At 39.5% G+C, this 22,728-nt stretch overlaps 2 protein-coding genes across 4 annotated transcripts; both read right to left on the reverse strand.

Annotated features, from left to right (window-relative positions):
• Window positions 1-3,089: 3,089 nt before the first annotated feature.
• On the reverse strand, window positions 3,090-3,719 carry LOC133056074 (keratin-associated protein 4-11-like). 2 transcript variants are annotated; one of them, XM_061141172.1, is made up of 2 exons: window positions 3,553-3,719; window positions 3,090-3,435 (listed from the first exon to the last, which is right to left on the reverse strand). In XM_061141172.1, the coding sequence occupies exons 1-2, from the start codon at window positions 3,717-3,719 to the stop codon at window positions 3,090-3,092; spliced, it is 513 nt and encodes a 170-aa protein (XP_060997155.1). The 2 variants fall into 2 exon arrangements, with proteins under 2 accessions (XP_060997155.1, XP_060997154.1); XM_061141171.1 differs by having other exon boundaries at window positions 3,090-3,719.
• Window positions 3,720-17,754: 14,035 nt separating this feature from the next.
• On the reverse strand, window positions 17,755-18,369 carry LOC133057457 (keratin-associated protein 4-11-like). 2 transcript variants are annotated; one of them, XM_061143983.1, is made up of 2 exons: window positions 18,233-18,369; window positions 17,755-18,115 (listed from the first exon to the last, which is right to left on the reverse strand). In XM_061143983.1, exons 1-2 carry the CDS (start codon window positions 18,367-18,369, stop codon window positions 17,755-17,757), a joined length of 498 nt encoding a protein of 165 aa, XP_060999966.1. The 2 variants fall into 2 exon arrangements, with proteins under 2 accessions (XP_060999966.1, XP_060999965.1); XM_061143982.1 differs by having other exon boundaries at window positions 17,755-18,369.
• Between the last annotated feature and the right edge of the window lie 4,359 nt (window positions 18,370-22,728).

The following is a 22,728-nucleotide window of genomic DNA, read 5'->3' on the forward strand; positions in this document are numbered from 1 at the left end:
GAGGTATAACTTCAGAGACAGGAACAGTTCCAAGATTGTTTTAAAAGCTAAAAAAGCAATCTTGAATTTATTTTCAGTAACTATATTTTTTTTAATGTTGGTGATATTATTCTGAACTGGTATGCAAACATTGAGGAATACACAAAATGAGTTATTACATTTGTGACACTGAGAACTGATATTTGGGGCATTGGTAGAAATGAGATTTGTAGGTAAGGTGTCTGAAGTTAAGTAAAAACCCTGTAGTTCTCAGTAGAAACTCATGACATGGTCTGCCCTTTATATATATGTCTTCTAGTTGTAAACATCGAAAAGGCTGATAGAAAATGCTTTAGGAGTAATGAGCACTCTCATATTTCAATTTGTGGTCTCAAATAGTGTTTCCCTCTGAAAGAAATAGGTACTCCTTGGAGAAAGGAGTAATTAGAAGTCTGGGGAAAGAAATATACAAATGAGTCTGGAATATCTTTTTATATTAAAAAGCAAGGAAGTCCTTGAGGACTATCAGATTCATTCACAAAAATCCCAAGGCCAATTTGAAGTTGCTTATTTGAACATCACTTAGCATGTGAACTGGAAAGGATTGATACACCATGAAGTATATTGAAATCCATAAGTTCATATTGATGGGAATTTTGAAAAACTCTTTGGTTGCTTTTGAAGGAGGTACCCTGGTAAATAAAGAGAAAGACTCAAGCATTTATTTTGCCTTTTGTGCATATACTATTCCTCAAGATAACCAAACACTGATGAGGGGAATTTTCTTTTTATGGAATTATTCTAGGTAATACATGGCAGAGGAATAATAGAACTGCAAAATGATGTTTTTGCTGTGGCAAATGGAGCAGGGGTTCTAGGCAATAATCACCCACAGCATCTAATATCACAAAAAGAAAAACAACCAGACAATATGTGCTTCCTGATGGATAAAGAACACTGATAACTATGAAGCAGTTGGAGTCCTGCAGATCTTTTGGGAATATAGTCTCTCATTAGCAAGTTCAGACATTTTCTGGACAAATCATGTTGTAGCAACTCTAGTCATACTGTTTATGGGGTTCTCAAGGCAAGAATACTGAAGAGGTTTGCCATTCCCTTCTCCAGTGGACCACGTTCTGTCAGACCTCTCCACCATGACCCATCCATCTTGGGTGGCCCGACACGACATGGCTTAGTTTCACTGAGTTAGACAACGCTGTGGTCCATGTGATCAGATTGGCTAGTTTTCTGTGGTTGTGATTTCAGTCTGTCTGCCCTCTGTCTGCTTATTTAATTTATATGCAGAGTACATCATGAGAAACGCTGGGCTGGAAGAAGCACAAGCTGGAATTGAGATTGCCATGAGAAATATCAATAACCTCAGATATGCAGATGACACCACCCGTATGGCAGAAAGTGAAGAAGAACTAAAGAGCCTCTTGATGAAAGTGAAAGAGGAGAGTGAAAAAGTTGGCTTAAAGCTTAGCATTCAGAAAATTAAGATCATGGCATCTGGTCCCATCACTTCATGGGAAATAGATGGGGAGATAGTGGAAACAGTGGCTGACTTTGTTTTTCTGGGCTCCAAAATCACTGCAGATTGTTTTTCCAGTACTACAGGAGACCCAACCAGTCTGACCTAAAGGAAATCAGTCCTGAATTTTCATTGGAAGGACTGATGCTGAAGTTGAAACTCCAATACTTTGGCCACCTGATGCGAAGAACTGACTCATCTGAAAAGATCTTGGTGCTGGGAAAGATTGAAAGCAGAAGAAGGGGATGACAGAGGATGAGATGCTTGGATGGCATCGCCAACTTGATGGACATGAGTTTGAGTAAGCTCCAGAGTTGGTAATGGGACACGGAAGACTGGCGTGCTGCAGTCCATGGAGTCGCAAAGAATTGGACATGACCGAGAGACTGAACTGAACTGAACTAGGCTTGATCCTCAGCTTGATCTACCCTCTAGCTGCAGGAGATGAGAGTCGATTTCTATGCTGCCAATGAAAGTTTCCTTTGGGCTTCCCTTGTGGCTCAGGTGGTAAAGAATCTGCCAGCAATGCTGGAGGCTGAGTTTCAATCACTGGGTCAGAAGATCCCCTGGAGAAAGGAATGGCAACCCACTCCAGTATTCTTGCCTGGAGAATTCCATGGACTAAGAGAAGGCAGGCAAGCTATAGTCCATGGGATTGCACAGAGACAGACACGACTTGGCAACTAACACTTTGACTTCGACTTTAATGAAACTTCTGGCTTTTGCATCTGTCATTTCTTTTAATTTTTAACATATCACCTTTAACCTTTCATTGTGTTTTCTCCCAGCTACAAACATTCAGTTCCATTATTCTTACAATTATTAACTGATTTCACAGGCAGACAATATGAAAAAGAGGTCCCATAGAGCATTAATTATTTCCAGATTTTGCAGAAGGTATCATTTCTTTGATTTTTATCTATGAATTCCTGAGAATATCTATTTTGTCTAAGAACTAAAGAGACTTACTATGGAACCTGAGCTGTGACTAGGGAGCTTAACCTCTGTTGTGAAATTAACAAAGCCATGTTATCTATCCTATAAGTGTAGGTAAAATACAGCTGTCCAGAATGCATAAAAAAAATCTCAAAGAAGAGTATCATCACACTACATTTTTCATATAAGAAAGTGATAGTTTATTTTTGTCATAGAGTTACAACTTAGGAAAATTTGGGGAATAAAAATGATAAAGGAGAATTTTCACTGGAGCTATTAAGAGAGCAACTATAAAAACTCATAATGCAGAAATATTGAAATTGAACTTTAGCTGCTTGATGACTTGAAGGCCAAAAGTTAAGAAGGAGAATTTGAAGAGAACTGATCAACACAAGAGTTGGTATGTTACTGATACAAGCAAATTCACACTTGGATGAAGGGGAGAGGGCCAGACAAGTAGAATTTGGACTGATGCCAGAATGTGCTCACAGAGATAGTGGACTTGTGGTGGGCTCATTAAAATCATGAGACCCAAATCAGTTCAGCAACATCAGCCCCAGACAAGGTGTCCTAATGATCAGCACAAAAGAAGGGTCTGCATTAGTGGGGACAGAGGTAAACAGAAACAGTGGTCACAGGCTTAGCAGCAAGAGGAGGGACAGCACACAGGGCGGGGGCAGGTAGAGATGACACAGGTGGGACGATAGCAAGTGGTGTGGTAGGAGACCCGGCCACACACTGGGCGCAGACAGCAGCTTGGGCGGCAGCAGCTGGAGCCACAGCAAGAGGGGCGGCAGCAGCTGGAGATGCGGGAGCAGGTGGGCTGACAGCACACAGGCTGGCAACAGCGGGGCCTGCAGCAGCTGGAGATGCAGCAGGTAGGCCTGCAGCAGCTGGAACCACAGCTGGACCCACAGCAGGAGGGGCGGCAGCAGCTAGAGATGCAGCAGGTGGGGCGAGGGCAGGTGGGCTGGCAGCACTGGGGCCTGCAGCAGCTGGAGATGCAGCAGGTAGGCCTGCAGCAGCTGGAGCCACAGCTGGACCCACAGCAGGAGGGGCGGCAGCAGCTAGAGATGCAGCAGGTGGGACGAGGGCAGGTGGGCTGGCAGCACTGGGGCCGGCAGCAGCTGGACACACCACAGCTGGGGCGGCAGCAGGTGGTCCTGCAGCAGGTGGTCTGGCAGCAGCTGGGCTGGCAGCAAGTCTCCTGGCAGAGACTTCGGCCACAGCTCTGGTCAGAGCAGACGGAGCCACAGCAGGAGCTGACCATGGTGTCAATGGAAGGAGTGAAGTTCCACGAGTGGGCTTGCAGGAGGGTGGTTTCTTGTTTTTGATTGTTTCCTTACCCCAGTCTCTTTTTATACTCTGCTTTTAGCTGGTCTTACCGTGAGCAATGCTTTTTCCTTGTTAGTTTTCCTACTGGATAATCAATTAACAATACTACTAAGTTCATAATTGTGTTTATGAAGTTAATTATGCCAATATCTAAGCATCAGTATCTAAAGCATCATTTCCTTTTCTATTATTATGTTCACTGAATCTTGTTAAACTGTGTGTAACCACTTTGTTTTTCTTCCTTAATGTGTCTTCTAAGTTGGAAATATCATGTGATATTTTATTACTGAGTTTTTATGTGTCACTTTTTTTCCTTCTTTGTATATAACTCCATGATAATACTTTGAGAATGGCCATGTCTCTTTTTATGTCAAAGTGGAAATAATGCATGCTACTGATAGGCAGAGTGCTGATAAGGAAATAAAAGACTCTTGTTGGGATTTTGTGTAGTGTGGGGAGACTGGTGGGGAGGTAAGCTTGTTGACACGCTTTTGTACAATGAGAGAAGACTAGGATGTGTTTCCTACCTAACTAGAGAGTCGGGGGTGACAAAAGACTTCCAGTCTCATTGTAATGACTACCCCCAAGAGTTAGCTTTTATTTTTTATTTTTTTGTTTTTTATTTTTTTTATTAGTTGGAGGCCAATCACTTCACAACATTTCAGTGGGTTTTGTCATACATTGATATGAATCAGCCATGGATTTACACGTATTCCCCATCCCGATCCCCGCTCCCACCTCCCTCTCCACCCGATTCCCCCGGGTCCTCCCAGTGCACCAGGCCGGAGCACTTGTCTCATGCATCCCACCTGGGCTGGTGATCTGTTTCACCATAGATAGTATACATGCTGTTCTTTGAAATATCCCACCCTCACATTCTCCCAGAGTTCAAAAGTCTGTTCTGTATTTCTGTGTCTCTTTTTCTGTTTTGCATATAGGGTTATCGTTACCATCTTTCTAAATTCCATATATATGTGTTAGTATGCTGTAATGTTCTTTATCTTTCTGGCTTACTTCACTCTGTATAAGGGGCTCCAGCTTCATCCATCTCATTAGGACTGGTTCAAATGAATTCTTTTTAATGGCTGAGTAATATTCCATGGTGTATATGTACCACAGCTTCCTTATCCATTCATCTGCTGATGGGCATCTAGGTTGCTTCCATGTCCTGGCTATTATAAACAGTGCTGTGATGAACATTGGGGTGCACGTGTCTCTTTCAGATCTGGTTTCCTCAGTGTGTATGCCCAGAAGTGGGATTGCTGGGTCATATGGCAGTTCTATTTCCAGTTTTTTAAGAAATCTCCACACTGTTTTCCATAGCGGCTGTACTAGTTTGCATTCCCACCAACAGTGTAAGAGGGTTCCCTTTTCTCCACACCCTCTCCAGCATTTATTGCTTGTAGACTTTTGGATAGCAGCCATCCTGACTGGCGTGTAATGGTACCTCATTGTGGTTTTGATTTGCATTTCTCTAATAATGAGTGATGTTGAGCATCTTTTCATGTGTTTGTTAGCCATCTGTATGTCTTCTTTGGAGAAATGTCTGTTTAGTTCTTTGGCCCATTTTTTGATTGGGTCATTTATTTTTCTGGAATTGAGCTGCAGGAGTTGCTTGTATATTTTTGAGATTAGTCCTTTGTCTGTTTCTTCATTTGCTATTATTTTCTCCCAATCTGAGGGCTGTCTTTTCACCTTACTTATAGTTTCCTTTGTAGTGCAAAAGCTTTTAAGTTTCATTAGGTCCCGTTTGTGTATTTTTGCTTTTATTTCCAATATTCTGGGAGGTGGGTCATAGAGGATCTTGCTGTGATTTATGTCGGAGAGTGTTTTGCCTATGTTCTCCTCTAGGAGTTTTATAGTTTCTGGTCTTACATTTAGATCTTTAATCCATTTTGAGTTTATTTTTGTGTATGGTGTTAGAAAGTGTTCTAGTTTCATTCTTTTACAAGTGGTTGACCAGTTTTCCCAGCACCACTTGTTAAAGAGGTTGTCTTTTTTCCATTGTATATCCTTGCCTCCTTTGTGAAAGATAAGGTGTCCATAGGTTCGTGGATTTATCTCTGGGCTTTCTATTCTGTTCCATTGATCTATATTTCTGTCTCTGTGCCAGTACCATACTGTCTTGATGACTGTGGCTTTGTAGTAGAGTCTGAAGTCAGGCAGGTTGATTCCTCCAGTTCCATTCTTCTTTCTCAAGATTACTTTGGCTATTCGAGGTTTTTTGTATTTCCATACAAATTGTGAAATTCTTTGGTCTAGTTCTGTGAAAAATACCGTTGGTAGCTTGATAGGGATTGCATTGAATCTATAGACTGCTTTGGGTAGAATAGCCATTTTGACAATATTGATTCTTCCAATCCATGAACATGGTATATTTCTCCATCTGTTTGTGTCCTCTTTGATTTCTTTCATCAGTGTTTTATAGTTTTCTATGTATAGGTCTTTTGTTTCTTTAGGTAGATATACTCCTAAGTATTTTATTCTTTTTGTTGCAATGGTGAATGGTATTGTTTCCTTAATTTCTCTTTCTGCATTCTCATTGTTAGTGTATAGAAATGCAAGGGATTTCTGTGTGTTAATTTTATATCCTGCAACTTTACTATATTCATTGATTAGCTCTAGTAATTTTCTGGTAGAGTCTTTAGGGTTTTCTATGTAGAGGATCATGTCATCTGCAAACAATGAGAGTTTCACTTCTTCTTTTCCTATCTGGATTCCTTTTACTTCTTTTTCTGCTCTGATTGCTGTGGCCAGAACTTCCAACACTATGTTGAATAGTAGTGGTGAGAGTGGGCACCCTTGTCTTGTTCCTGATTTCAGGGGAAATGCCTTCAATTTTTCACCATTGAGGGTAATGCTTGCTGTGGGTTTGTCATATATAGCTTTTATTATGTTGAGGTATGTTCCTTCTATTCCTGCTTTTTGGAGAGTTTTAATCATAAATGAGTGTTGAATTTTGTCAAAGGCTTTCTCTGCATCTATTGAGATAATCATATGGTTTTTATCTTTCAATTTGTTAATGTGGTGTATTACATTGATTGATTTGCGGATATTAAAGAATCCTTGCACTCCTGGGGTAAAGCCCACTTGGTCATGGTGTATGATTTTTTTAATATGTTGTTGGATTCTGTTTGCTAGAATTTTGTTAAGGATTTTTGCCTCTATGTTCATCAGTGATATTGGCCTATAGTTTTCTTTTTTTGTGGCATCTTTGTCTGCTTTTGGAATTAGGGTGATGATGGCCTCATAGAATGAGTTTGGAAGCTTACCTTCATCTGCAATTTTCTGGAAGAGTTTGAGTAAGATAGGTGTTAGCTCTTCTCTAAATTTTTGGTAGAATTCAGCTGTGAAGCCATCTGGTCCTGGGCTTTTGTTTGCTGGAAGATTTTTGATTACAGTTTCGATTTCCTTGCTTGTGATGGCTCTGTTAAAATCTTCTATTTCTTCTTGGTTCAGTTTTGGAAAGTTATACTTTTCTAAGAATTTGTCCATTTCATCCAAGTTGTCCATTTTATTGGCATAGAGCTGCTGGTAGTAGTTTCTTATGATCCTTTGTATTTCAGTATTGTCTGTTGTGATCTCTCCATTTTCACTTCTAATTTTGTTAATTTGGTTCTTCTCTCTTTGTTTCTTAATGAGTCTTGCTAATGGTTTGTCAATTTTGTTTATTTTTTCAAAAAACCAGCTTTTAGCTTTGTTGATTTTTGCTATGGTCTCTTTAGTTTCTTTTGCATTTATTTCTGCCCTGATTTTTAAGATTTCTTTCCTTCTGCTAACCCAGGGGTTCTTCATTTGTTCCTTCTCTAATTGCTTTAGGTGTAGAGTTAGGTTATTTATTTGGTTTTTTTCTTGTTTCTTGATGTAAGCCTGTAATGCTATGAACCTTCCCCTTAGCACTGCTTTTACAGTGTCCCATAGGTTTTGGGTTGTTGTGTTTTCAATTTCATTCATTTCTATACATATTTTGATTTCTTTTTTGATTTCTTCTATGCTTTGTTGGTTATTCAGAAGCGTGTTATTTAGCCTCCATATGTTCGAAGTTTTAACAATTTTTTTCCTGTAATTGAGATCTAATCTTACTGCACTGTGGTCAGAAAAGATGACTGGAATGATTTCAATTTTTTTGAATTTTCCAAGACCAGATTTATGGCCCAGGATGTGATCTATTCTGGAGAATGTTCCGTGTGCACTTGAGAAAAAGGTGAAGTTGATTGTTTTGGGGTGAAATGTCCTATAGATATCAATTAGGTCTAGCTGGTCCATTGTGTCATTTAAGGTTTGTGTTTCTGTGTTAATTTTCTGTTTAGTTGATCTATCCATAGTTGTGAGTGGGGTATTAAAGTCTCCCACTATTATTGTGTTACTATTAATTTCCTCTTTCATACTCGTTAGTGTTTGCCATATATATTGCGGTGCTCCTATGTTGGGTGCATATATATTTATAATTGTTATATCTTCTTCATCGAATGATCCTTTGATCATTATGTAGTGTCCTTCTTTGTCTCTTTTCACATCCTTTATTTGAAAGTCTATTTTATCTGATATGAGTATTGCGACTCCTGCTTTCTTTTGGTCTCCGTTTGCATGAAATATTTTTTTCCAGCCCTTCACTTTTAGTCTGTATGTGTCTCTTGCTTTGAGGTGGGTCTCTTGTAGACAGCATATATAGGGGTCTTGTTTTTGTATCCATTCAGCCAATCTTTGTCTTTTGGTTGGGGCATTCAACCCATTTACATTTAGGGTAATTATTGATAGGTGTGGTCCCGTTGCCATTTACTTTGTTGTTTTGGGTTCACGTTTATACAACCTTTCTGCATTTCCTGTCTAGAGAAGATCCTTTAGCATTTGTTGAAGAGCTGGTTTGGTGGTGCTGAATTCTCTCAGCTTTTGCTTGTCTGTAAAGCTTTTGAATTCTCCTTCATATCTGAATGAGATCCTTGCTGGATACAGTAATCTAGGTTGTAGGTTATTCTCTTTCATTACTTTCAGTACGTCCTGCCATTCCCTTCTGGCCTGGAGGGTTTCTATTGATAGATCAGCTGTTATCCTTATGGGAATCCCTTTGTGTGTTATTTGTTGTTTTTCCCTTGCTGCTTTTAATATTTGTTCTTTGTGTTTGATCTTTGTTAATTTGATTAATATGTGTCTTGGGGTGTTTCCCCTTGGGTTTATCCTGTTTGGGACTCTCTGGGTTTCTTGGACTTGGGTGGCTATTTCCTTCCCCATTTTAGGGAAGTTTTCAGCTATTATCTCCTCGAGTATTTTCTCATGGCCTTTCTTTTTGTCTTCTTCTTCTGGAACTCCTATGATTCGAATGTTGGGGTGTTTCACAGTGTCCCAGAGGTCCCTGAGGTTGTCCTCATTTCTTTTGATCCTTTTTTCTTTTTTCCTCTCTGCTTCATTTATTTCCACCATTTTATCTTCTACCTCACTTATCCTATCTTCTGCCTCCGTTTTCTACTCTTGGTTCCCTCCAAAGTGTTTTTGAACTCATTCATTGCATTATTCATTTTTAATTGACTCTTTTTTATTTCTTCTAGGTCTTTATTAAACATTTCTTGAATCTTTTCAATCTTTGTTTCCAGGCTATTTATCTGTAACTCCATTTTGTTTTCAAGATTTTGGATCATTTTTATTATCATTATTCTAAATTCTTTTTCAGGTAGATTCCCTATCTCCTCCTCTTTTGTTTGACTTGGTGGGCATTTTTCATGTTCCTTTACCTGTTGGGTATTTCTTTGCCTTTTCATCTTGTTTAGATTGCTGTATCTGGAGTGGGCTTTCTGTATTCTGGAGGTCTGTGGCTCCTTTTTATTGTGGAGGATTAACCCAGTGGGTGGGGTTAGACGATTGGCTTGTCAAGGTTTCCTGGTTAGGGAAGATTGCGTCAGTGTTCTGGTGCGTGGAACTTGATTTCTTCTCTTTGGAGAGCAATGGAGTGCCCAGTAATGAGTTTTGAGATGGGTCTATGTGTTAGGTGTGACCTTGGGCAGCCTGTATGTTGACGTTCAGGGCTATGTTCCTGCGTTGCTGGAGAATTTGCGTGGTATGTCTTGCTCTAAAACTTATTGGCTCTTGGGTGGTGGTTGGTTTCAGTGTAGGTATGAAGGCTTTTGGACAGTCACTTATTACTTATTACTACTCCATGTAGTCAGGAGTTTTCTGGTGTTTTCAGGTTTTGGGCTTAAGTCTCCTGCCTCTGGATTTCAGTTTTATTCTTCCTGTAGTCTCAGGACTTCTCCAACTATACAGCCCTCCTTTTGAAGACAATGGGCTGCTTTTCTGGGCGCCTGATGGCCTCAGCTAGCGATCAGAAGTTGTTTTGCGAAGTTTGCTCTGCGTTCAGTTAATCTTTTGATGAATTTGTAGGAGAGAAAGTGGTCTCCTCGTCCTACTCCTCCACCATCTTGGCTCCTCCCCCAAGAGTTAGCTTTTAATTTTTCCTTTTCAGTGGTAAGAACCATTTACAAAGATGAACTTTTCCCTATAGTGTGCTAAAAGTGAGTGGGTTTGACCTATCTTCATAAGCCAACATATGCAATGAATTCTGCATTATTCAGAAGGTTTCATTTAAAGTGTTTTTTTTTTTTTTTTTGTACACTTTCAAAAATTTGAATTCAGATCATTCTGGATAAAGAGGCTATAAATAGGCAAGCCTTGCTTTTTATCCTCCTGCTCAAGCTTAGTCGCTCAGTCATGTTCAACTCTTTGTGACCCTTCAGACTGTAGCCCTCCAGGCTCCTCTGTCCATAGGATTTTTCAGGAAAGAATACTGGAGTAGGTTGCCATTTTCTTCTCCATGCTCATTATCCTACAAATAGTCAAATATATTAAAAGGCAAGATTTTGACAAGTAGTCAAAACACCCAAAGCATGAGTTTCCAAAACAAGCATTATGTGTTTAAAACAAGGATAAATTGGGAAATTGGGATTGTTATATATACACTACTGTATATAGATAACTAACATAAACAGTACCTACTGAATAGCACAGGAAACTTTACTCAATACTCTGTAGTACCTGTAAGGAAACAGCATCTAAAAAAGAGTGGATATACATGTATGTGTGGGCTTCCCTGATAGCTCAGTTGGTAAGGAATCTGCCTGCAATGCAGGAGGCTCTGGTTTGATACCTGGGTCAGGAAGATTCACTGGAGAAGAGACAAGCTACCCACTCCAGTATTCTTGGTCTTCCCTACTGGCTCAGCTGGTAAAGAATCCACCTGCAGTGTAGGAGACATGGGCTTGATCCCTGGGTTGGGAAGATCCCCTGGGGAAGGGAATGGCTACCCACTCCTGTATTCTGGCCTGGAGAATTCCATGGACTATATAGTACAAGGGGTCGCAAAGAGTTGGACATGACTGAGTGAATTTTGCTTTCACTTTCATATGTGTATGTGTAATTGGCTTACTTTGCTGTACAACAGAAGCTAACACAACGTAAATCAACTATACTCCAATAAAATATTATGATAAAAAACATCCTGGGAAAACCTTCCACCCAATATATTGGAACTAATATTTCTTTTTCATAATAGTTATGGATCCTTGGCCTTAGCTTAAACAGTTTTCTCTGATTACTCTTAAATCTTAAAGTGCTCAGGGCTGGTGCACTGGGAAGACCCAGAGGGATGGGATGGGGAGGGAGTTGGGAAGGGGGATCGGGATGGGGAACATATGTAAATCCATGGCTGATTCATATCAATGTATGGCAAAAATCACTACAATATTGTAAAGTAATTAACCTCCAACTAATAAAAATAAATGAAAAAGATTAAAAAATTAAAAAAAAAATCTTAAAATGCTATTTGTGCCTTAAAATTATGTATTTTATATGTTATTTCTTTCTTTCCAACAATATATCATCTATTAAAAGGCCATAAAATGCCAAAAATAAATAAAACAAGCGTTACATACTTCCAATGAAAAATGAGATAATATAGAGGGCTACTATTTGTAAGTGCTTGCCATGTGCCCAATATTCTGCTGAATACTTTGTAATTATTATCTTGATTTTTCTTCTCAAAGAACCCATGAGGTACTTGCTATTCTCTAAGAGTCCACATAAGAATGAATTAAGGTTGAAAATCCTATAATATTAATAGTCTATAAAGTATGTGTATGTGTGCATGAGCACTCAGTCTTGTCCAGCTCTTTGTGACCCCATGGACTGTAGCCCACCAGGCTCCTCTGTTCATGGGATCCTTCAGGCAAGAATACTGGAGTGGGTTGCCATTTCCTTCTCCAGGGGATCTTCCTGATCAGGGACTGAACTACATCTCTGTGTCTCCTGCATTGGCAGGCAGTTTCTTTACCAGTTGAGATACTGTGGAAGCCTGTCTATGAAGTATAAATAGCACTAATTTCACACCTTTGATCATGCTGTTATATCTCCTTCAAATGTTCCTTTTCCTTTAACAACTCAGTACTTTTAAAATTTTTCCTTTGAGTTTCAGCTTAGAAGTCTCTTCTTATGGTTTTCCTTGACATATTTAAAGAAAAATCATCTGCTCCTCCATTCTACTTGATTACATTTGCAACACTAGAATTTTGCACATCAGACTATACCTAAATGTCTGTCTCCAGCTGGACGGTAAATACCTTAGGTGAACACTTGGACCATATATCATTACCAACATGCATGGAATGGAGCACATCGCCAGTGTTTTCTTTGTATTTCTAGGAATCTCTTTCTAAATTTGTTTGTATAATTACACAAAGTGTGTGTGGCTCCAAAGTAAATTCTACAAAGTCAGGCTTATCCAAGGAAGTTATTCCTAATCCCTCTATGCATTCCCTTGCTCCATATAGATAGTCATTTTTATAATTTGAAGTTTTCCTTCCTATTGCTATTTCAAAACCATTTTTGCGTATCTGTATCTCTTTTGTTTCTTAGATAAATGGTTATATAATATACACACTTGACTCCAAGTTGCTTTTTCTCATTTAACCATTTATCCCAAAGATTACTTTATATTAGTATGTTCAGATATTCTTCATTCCATTCTCAGCCACAAAGTAGCCCATTCTCTGGACATAATGTGGCTTATTTAGCATGTTACATGTATCGGTATCATCAATTGATCAATTTGTTGGCTTTAATCAAGTAGTTTTTACTATATATAATATATGTAGTGACACATAATGTATAATATATATAAAATGTACTGACATCTTCATGGATCACAGCCTTGTCATGGTGAAGGGGCTTGCATAACTCAATGAAGCTATGAGCCATGTCATGCAGGGCCACCCAAGATGGACGGGCCATCGTGAAGAGTTATGACAAAATATGGTCTGCCAGAGGAGGAAATGGAAAACCACTCCATTATTCTTGTTATGAGAAGAACCCCACAAAGAGTATGAAAAGGCAGAAAGATATGACACTGGAAGATAAGACCCCAGGTGGGAAGGTATCCAGTATGCCACTGGTGAAGAGCAGAGGGCAATCACTAATATCTCCAGAAAGATGAAGCAGCTGGACCAAAGTGGAAATGACACTCAGTTGCGGATGTGACTAGTGGTGAAAGTAAAGTCTGATGCTGTAGAGAACAATATTGCATAGGTACCTGGAAAGTTAGGTCCATGAATCAAGATAAATTGAATGTGATCAAGCAGGAGATGGCAAGGGTGAACATCCACATCTTAGGAATCAGTGAGTGAACTAAAATGGATGGGAATGGGTGAATTTAATTCAGATGACCATCATATGTACTCCTGTGGGCAAGAATCCCTTAGAAGAAATGAAGTAGCCCTCATAATCAACAAAAGAGTCTGAAATGCAGTACTTGAGCATGATCTCAAAAATGACAGAGTGATCTTGGTTCATTTCCAAGCAAACCATTCAACAGTAATCCAAGGCTTTGCCCCAACCACTGATGCCAAAGAAGCTGAAGTTGACTGGTTCTATGAAGACCTACAAGACCTTCTAGAACTGACACCAAAAAGAAAAAGAAAAGATGTCCTTTTCATTGTAGGGGATTGGAATGCAAAAGTAGAAAGTCAAGATACCTGTAGTAAGTTTGACCTTGGAGTACAAAATGAAGAAGGGCAAAGGCTAACAGGGTTTTGTCAAGAGAACACATAGCACACTGGTCATAGCAAACACCCTTTCCAACAACCCAAGAAATGACTCTACACATGGACGTCATCAAATGATCAATACCAAAATCAGATTGATTATATTCTTTGCAGCTGAAAATGGAAAAGCTCTATATAGTCAGCAAAAACAATACCTGGAGCCTGACTGTGGCTCAGATCATCAGTTCCTTATTGCAAAATTCAAGCTTAAATGGAAGAAAGTAGGGAAAACCACTAGGCCATTCAGGTATGACCTAAATCAAATCCGTTATGATTATACAGTAGAGGTGATAAATAGATTCAAGGGATTAGATCCAGTAGACAGAGTGCCTGAAGAACCATGAACTGAGGTTTGTAACATTGTACAGGATGCAATGACCAAAACCATCCCAAAGAAAAAGAAATGCAAGAAGGCAAAGTGGTTGTCTGAGAAGGCTTTGCAAATAGCTGAGGAAAGAAGAGAAGTGAAAGGCAAGGGAGAAAGGGAAAGATATACCCAACTGAGTGCAGAGTTCCAGAGAATAGCAAGGAGAGATAAGAAGGTCTTCTTAAGTGAACATTGCAGAAAATACACAAAAACAATAGAAGGGGAAAGACTAGAAATCTCTTCAAGAAAACTGGAGATATCAAGGAAACATTTCATGCAAGGATGGACATGATCAAGAGAGAAACAGTAAGAACCTAACAGAAGCAGAAGAGATTCAGGAAGAGGGGGCAAGAAAACACAGAAGAACTGTATGTAAAAGGTCTTAATGACACAGATAACCATGATGGTGTGGTCACTCACTCAGAGTCAGACCTCCTGGAGTGTGAAGTCAAGTGGGCCTTAGGAATATTTACTATGAATAAAACTAGTGGAGGTGATGGAATTTCAGCTGAGCTATTTCAAATCCTAAAAGATGATGCTGTTAAAGTGCTGCACTTAATATGTCAGCAAATTTGGAAAAAGCAGTGGCCACAGGACTGGAAAAGTTCCATTTTCATTCCAACCCCAAAGAAAGGCAATGCCAAAGATTGTTCCAACTACTGTACAATTGTGTTCATTTTACATGCTAGCAAGATTATGCTCAAAATCCTTTAAGCTAGGCTTCAGCAGTTAGTGAACTCAGAACTTCCAGATGTACAAGCTGGATTTAGAAAAGGCAGAGGAACCAGATATCAAGTTGCCAACATTTGTGGATCACAGAAAAAGCAAGGGAATTCTAGAAAAGCATCTACTTCTTGCTACATTGACCACACTAAAGCCTTTGTGTGGATCACAATAAACTGTTGAAAATTCTTAAAGAGGTGAGAAAAACATATCACATTACCTATCTCTGGAGAAACCTGTATAAGGGTCAGGAATCAACTGGATATTAGAACTGGACATGGAACAACAGACTAGTTCAAAATCGGGAAAAGAGTATGTCAAGGCTGTATATTGTCACTCTGCTTATATAACTTATATGCAAAGTACATCATGCAAATTTCCAGGCTGGATGAATCACAGGCTGGAATCAAGATTGCAAGGAGAAATAACAACCTCAGATATACAGATGATACCACTTTAATGACAGAAGATGAAAGCAACCAAAGAGCCTCTTGATGAGGGTGAAAGAGGAGAGTGAAAAAGCTGACTTAAAACTCAACATTAAAAAAAAAAATTCAACATTATAAAAACCAATATCATGGCATTTGGTCCCATCACTTCATGTCAAATAGAAGGGGGGAAAGTGGAACAGTCACAGATTTTATTTTCTTGGGCTCCAGCATCACTGTGGATGGTGACTGAAGCCATGAAATTAAAAGACGTTTGCTCCTTGGAAGGAAAATTATGACAAACCTAGAGAGTGTATTATTAACAAATAGTAGAGCCATCACTTTGCTGACAGAGGTCCATATAGTGAAAACAATGATTTTTCCAATATGTGAAAGTTGGACCATAAAGAGGGCTGAGCACCAAAGAATTAATGCTTTTGAATTGTGGTGATGGAAAAGACTCTTGAGAGTCCCTTGAACTGCAAGGAGATTCAACCAGTCAATCCTAAAGATAATCAATCCTGAATATTCATTGGAAGGACTTATGCTGAAGTTGAAGTTCCCATACTTTGGCCACTGGTTGAGAAGAGCTGACTCATTGGAAAAAAGTCATCTGACGCTGGGAAATATTGAAGGGAAAAGGAGAAGAGGGTGGCAGAGGATGAGATGTTTAGATTACATCTCTGAGTCAATGGGCATGAATCTGACCAAACCCCCGGGGATAGTGAAGGACAGGGGAGCCTGGAGCACTGAGTCTATGGGGACACAAAGAGTCAAATGCAGCATAGCAACTGAACAACAACAAAATATATAATGAATGGTGATGTATAAAGTATGGTGAATTATATATATATATTTAATGTATATATTAATACATATATCTCTTTCTGTATATTTATATATAATCTTTCATTATTTGTTTTATTTTCTTTCTCTCTTAGTATGCCTTTTGATATTTAGGAAAGTTTGTATTTTGCACTGACAATTGCCTTTATATAAATATCTTTATATAATATTCTATGAGCCCAATTTATAGGCTACTGTCAATTGATTCTCTACTTTCAGAAAAACTTTTAAAACTTTTGAAAAGGGGACTCTGTTTCCATTTGTAGCACTAATACCTGCATCTAAAGAATGGCTCCAAAGCTCATCTTATTTGTATAAGTAAAAGCATAGAGAAAAAAAAAACTATACATAAACCTGAGTGGATAAATGTATAGAAAAAATATTTACAAGTAAACACATCAAACAGTGCTCTTTGCTGAGAAAGTCCACTTCAATGTCACTCCATTAGTGCAGAGAGTTTGTTCTGTGTTGTTTTCCCCAGATACTTCAGTGCCTTTAACCATGTCTCACATTTAATAAATATTCAATAATGAATGAAAGAAGAGAATGGCATCTGGAAGGAACCACTGAAAGCAGACTCACTTTTCAGTGAAAATATTGGCTCCAATTTTCCTACAGAAGCAATTGACAGGAGCTCAACGCTACTCTCAGATGTGGTCATGCAGATTGCAATTTGCCAGTTTCCACCAAACATGTTGTCTTATCAAAGACCTACTTCGTTTGTCTAGGTCACCTATCTGTCCTTTGAGTGCGTGTGGATTTGAAACTTCCTTCAAAAAAAAAAAAAGAAGAATCACAAATGAGGTCCTATTGTAAATAGAGGAGAATCAGTGCACACTTGGTTTGCTGCATGGATGACACCTAGCACTTAGTGCAAGTCTGAAGCAAGCTGTTTTAAATAGCATATTGTGTAGCTATCATAGCTGATGTGATGCCTGAACCATATACTGTGTTCTTTTTGCTTTTGTATACGAGAAGTTCTCCAAACTACTTTTCACTTTTCTGTTCTTTTCTTAATGTTAGGGTTAGGATTTATAGTGTTAGCTGATTTGCTCATGAAATCAGCAGGCACCTCGACTGAGCGACTGAACTGAACTGAGGAAAGAATTGGACGGTGAATAATGGAACTTCTCACTGAGAAGTGGCAAGGCCCTGCTGTGTGCCCTGCAGGTGTAGTTTAAATACACTTGTCTAGCAACCAAAGACAAAATCTTAAAGGAGGAAAAATCACAATGAATTTTTAATGCAGGAAAGTATCACTTTATTTTGGTACAGAAATAGACCAGGTTAAAGAAAAGTCTTAGGAAAAGAAGTTAGAAGAATGAGTTTACCAATTGTCAGGTGAAAGGGGAAAATCTGTTACTGGAGAAGTGCTCCATGCCATATCCGTCCCCTTCAACAGCATGGTCTGGTTCCTCACTGGAATCATGAAGCCCAGTTTAGCTGAGCAACATCAACCCCAAAGGAGGGTCTGGATCTATGGGGACAGAGGTAAACGGAGACAGTGGTCACAGGGCAGCGGGCTCAGCAGCAAGAAGAGGGACAGCACACGGGGCGGGGGCAGGTGGAGATGACACAGGTGGGCCGATAGCAAGTGGTGTGGCAGGAGACCCGGCCACACACTGGGCGCAGGCAGCAGCTCGGGCGGCAGCAGCTGGAGATGCGGGAGCAGGTGGGCTGGCAGCACACAGACTGGCAACAGCGGGGCCTGCAGCAGCTGGAGATGCAGCAGGTAGGCCTGCAGCAGCTGGAACCATAGCTGGACCCACAGCAAGAGGGGCGGTAGCAGCTAGAGATGCAGCAGGTGGGGCGAGGGCAGGTGGGCTGGCAGCAGACAGGCTGGCAGCACTGGGGCCTGCAGCAGCTGGAGATGCAGCAGGTAGGCCTGCAGCAGCTGGAACCACAGCTGGAAACACAGCAGGAGGGGCGGCAGCAGCTAGAGATGCAGCAGGTGGGACGAGGGCAGGTGGGCTGGCAGCAGATGGGACTGTAGCAGCTGGACACACCGCAGCTGGGGCGGCAGCAGGTGGTCCTGCAGCAGGTGGTCTGGCAGCAGCTAGGGCGGCAACAGGTCTCCTGGCAGAGACTTCGGCCACAGCTCTGGTCAGAGCAGATGGAGCCACAACAGGAGCTGACCATGGTGTCAGAGGGTGGAGGTTCTGATGTTAATAGGAAAGTGAACTTAGTGATTTGAAATATCTCTGTTGCTTGTCCTCTTTTATACCCCACTGAGACTGCTGTGTTCATGTCCTAGACTGTTTCCTGGTTCATTTTCCTGAAGAAACATTAGTCATTATGTTAGATCATCATGTTTTTCTGGTTAACTATTTTAAAATGAAGAATAATAAGATTTCCTTTTCCCAGTTTGTTAAAATTTTCCAGTCCAGCCTTTCTTACAGAATAGATTTTATTATTCCCCTGTTTGTCGTGGACTCCATCATTGGAATTTACCTGTGATCTGTGTATGACTCCACAATGTTGTTTGGATGGATTGTCCTCATGATGCCAAGATCTCTTTTGATGTCAAAAGAGAAGCAGAATTATTGTAGGCAAATAGAGAGAAAAATGGTCATCCTTGTGAGTTACCTGTACACCATGAGGAAGACAGATCCAATCCGTGAGTCATGAATGCTGACTAGATAGTGGACTGTCTCTGGTGCTTCAAAGGATGTGTCAGGTACTACTTCCTGCATCCAATTTGAAACTGTTACCAATGACTCATTTTTTTTAAGTATTAAAAAGTATTTGGAGCCACCTTGAAGGGACTCTCACTGACCCAATGCGGAGCAACTTGAACAATACAATGAATAAATGGCAATAAAGGATTTTAACCCGTTAAATAAAAATCCATGAGTCCATACTGAGGCCCATTGTATAAAAAAATAAGAGAAAGTTATCCATGACAGTAGAATGTCAACTAATAAATACAGAAGGAAAAAGGGAATTAAAAATCACTGTCTACCATCCTCATATTAAAACTTGATTCATGTAGCCCTAATCCTAACCCTAAGTCTATCTTTATCTAAATCATATCATAATCTACCTATCTATCTATATCTACCTATCATCTGTTTACCTACCTACCTACCTATATCCATCTATGAGAGAAAAAAATGTGGCATGATTTTGAATATAGGTAAAAACTATATGGTATAAAGAAGTTCTTTGTATTACTGTTTGAACTATTCTGTAAATTTGAAATATTTTTAAAAATAAAAAGTAGACTTTTTGATAGCAGTCATTCCAACCAGCCTGAGATGGTACCTCATTGTGGTTTCAATTTGCGTTTTGGGGAGGGAGGCATGAGGAGGGTTCAGGATGGGGGACACATATACATGTGTGGCTGATTCATGTCAATGTATGGCAAAAACCACCACAATATTGTAAAGTAATTAGCCTACAACTAAAATAAATTAATTAATTAAAAGAAAAAGAAAATATGACAAAATAATCCAACATCCTTCATAAATAAGCAAATGCCTATTTAAATGATAACAAATAAACAAAGGTAGGTGAAAAAAAATAAAAAGTAAAAAAAATATTTAAACGAATTAAGATTAAAAATCTTTTCCCACGGTGTTAGTATATTAAGAGGAAGTAGTTTGTGTCTTTGGGGGGAAATATTAAAGTATATGATAAATCTTACTTAATAGGAGCTTCTACTATAATAAGCCTTTCTTGTATCTCTAACTAATGTCATAATCTTTTTAATCTTCTTGGGTCCCTGAAAATATGGGACTTTTTTTTTTTTTTCACTTATTCTTCTTTTAATGGGGCCCATGCATCACTGACATGTTGCAATAGAAGTTCTATCTTTTATTTATTCATTTATTTTTTTTTTATTTTTATTTAGTTGGAGGCTAATTACTTCACAACATTGCAGTGGGTTTTGTCTTACATTGACATGAATCAGCCATGGAGTTACCTGTATTCCCCATCCCGATGCCCCCTCCCACCTCCCTCTCCACCCGATTCGTCTGGGTCTTCCCAGTAATATGGGACTTTTAACAACATGGCAGGATCAAGTTGATGCTAACAGACCCACCTTCTAGATCAAGCAAATAGAAATGCTTGAGAAATATTTTTAAAATATTTCTATTACATAGCCAAACTTAAAGGGAAAGAAAAATTCTCATTTTCCAGAAAGAAAAAGAGAACGCCAATTGCATATGATAGCTGATGTCCAGGATTGTGAAGGTTTGGTATCTATAAGCTTTCAAAATGGGAGGCTGGTAGTTGAAACCCAAGTAGGTGCAAGAAATGACTCTAAACTTTCACAAGACAAGGTCTGGGAAGGGAGAGTTCTATCCATAGTTTGCATTCTTAAAGTGGCACCTAGTAAGATGGGGACAAGAAAACCTTATCTCCCCACTAGGAATTGTAAGTGGTAATCAAAGTGCCTATGAACATGTAAACCACAGCAGTATCACCAAGCTTTCCAATTCACACTAAATGAATAGGGGAGGAATCTCAAGTTGAGAAACTCTAACAAAACAGTGAATATCCTTGGAAACATCAGAGACAAAAGCAGAAATTATAGCACAGAGAAATAATCCCTTAAAAAACAAAATAAAATAACGTTAACTGTGAGGAGAAATAAACTTCTAAGACTATTCATAGACTACATGAGTTGCCCAAAAGGGAAAATGTTACAAAATATTCCCCACAAAAAATCTTTGAGTCTATTTCTGTTGCCTTTTCCTTATTTTTAACAATTTGGTCCTTTGATTCTTATATACCTGGTAATCATTTTTACTGAATGCCAAACATATATGAAAAGCTGTAGAGGCTTGAGGTGACTTTTATCTTCTACCTGGAACAGATTTAATTTTCTTCTTGGACTGTGGGTTCTCAATACTACCTGCATAAGTCAACTCCCAAAGACTGTTGTTGTTCAGTCACTAAGTCATACCCCACCCCTCTCTTTATGACCCCACGGACTGCAGCATGCCAGGCTCCTCTATCCCCCACCATCGCCCAGAACTTGCTCAAATTCATGTCCTTGACTCGGTAACGCTATCTAACTGTCTCATCCTTTGCTGCCCCCTTCTCCCTTTGCCTCAATCTTTCCCAACACCAGGCTCTTTTCCAGTGAGTCAGCTCTTTGCATCAGGTGGCCAACGTATTGGAGCTTCAGCTTCAGCACCAGTCTTTCCAATGAATAATCAGAGTTGATTTCCTCTCGGATTGACTGGTTTGATCTTCTCCAGCACCACAATTCAAAAGTATCAATTCTTCGGCCCTCAGCCTTCTTTATGATCCAGCTCTCACAACTGTACATGACTATTTTCTTAACTTTATCCGTTTCTCACAGCCATTCTTACCGAGAGGTTTGGTCTTGTATCTGCTTTGTCATAGCTGGAAGTTACATTCTGTCCTTTAATTTTTCAAGAAGCCACTCTTTTTTGGACCCTGCAGTCTACTAGCTGTCTTTTTACCTCTCTGTTTATCCCTTTCCATTCTCTTGTGGTTGCTGTTGCTCCTCTTTCAACTTACAAATGTTGGAGTTTTCCATTAGCTTGGGCCATATGTATCCTCTCTTTAGATATCTAACTTCCTATGACCCAAGAAAACACCTAAAGGCCCATGGCATCAAAAATCATTTTAGATTTGTTGGTGCCTCACTTGCAGACTGTGGTAGGAGGACACTAAGATGACTCTCAAGGATCCCACCTCCTCTGACTCATGTCCTGTGTAACGCCTTCCCATTGAGTGTAAGCTGGACATAGTGATTCACTTCAAATGAATGAAATACAGCAGTAATGAGGACACAGGGCTTTCCAGACTAGGTTATTGTAAGATTTGGGTTTTCTTTCTGTTTCTTGATCTTTCTTAGGTCGCTCACTCTGGAGGAAGCCAGCTACCTTGAGTGATCAGTCCATGTGGTGAAGAGCTGAGTCTTCCTGCCAACAGCCATGTGAGTGAGCTTGGAAGTGGATTTTCCTCTCTTCATAAGAGTGCAGTCCTGGCCAGCCACTTGCCTGCAACCTCATGAGAGATCCTGACATGCCACTTCCAGATTTCTAACTCTCAGAAAGTCCATGAGATAATAAATGTTTTGGGGGGGATAACTTGTTAACCAACATTAGGTAACTAATACACATACCAATTCCTGGTCTGTGAAAGTCTATTACATTTTCCATGAAGATAATCATATTATTTGCAAATAATAGATTTATTGGTTTATTTTCTTTCCAGTTCTTCACATATTCTGTTTCTGGGAGAAAAATTCAAGAGGGATGAGACATATGTATACCTATGGCTGATTCATGTTGATGTATGGCAGAAACCAACACAGCATTATAAAGCAATTATCCTCTAATTAAAAATAAATTAACAAAAATAATTAAATAAGCAAATCTTTCTTTATTGTGAAGAAAAGTCTGAAAGAGCCCCTCACTCCAGAGAAAAATAAAACAAAAAATTTTTCTTATGCTGAGACCAAGAGAAGGTGCAATCAATTCTCATCTACCATCTCAGATCCATTTGGAATTCTGT

This window comes from Dama dama, chromosome 5 (genome assembly GCF_033118175.1).
Source record: "Dama dama isolate Ldn47 chromosome 5, ASM3311817v1, whole genome shotgun sequence".
Classification (NCBI taxonomy): Eukaryota; Metazoa; Chordata; class Mammalia; order Artiodactyla; family Cervidae; genus Dama; species Dama dama.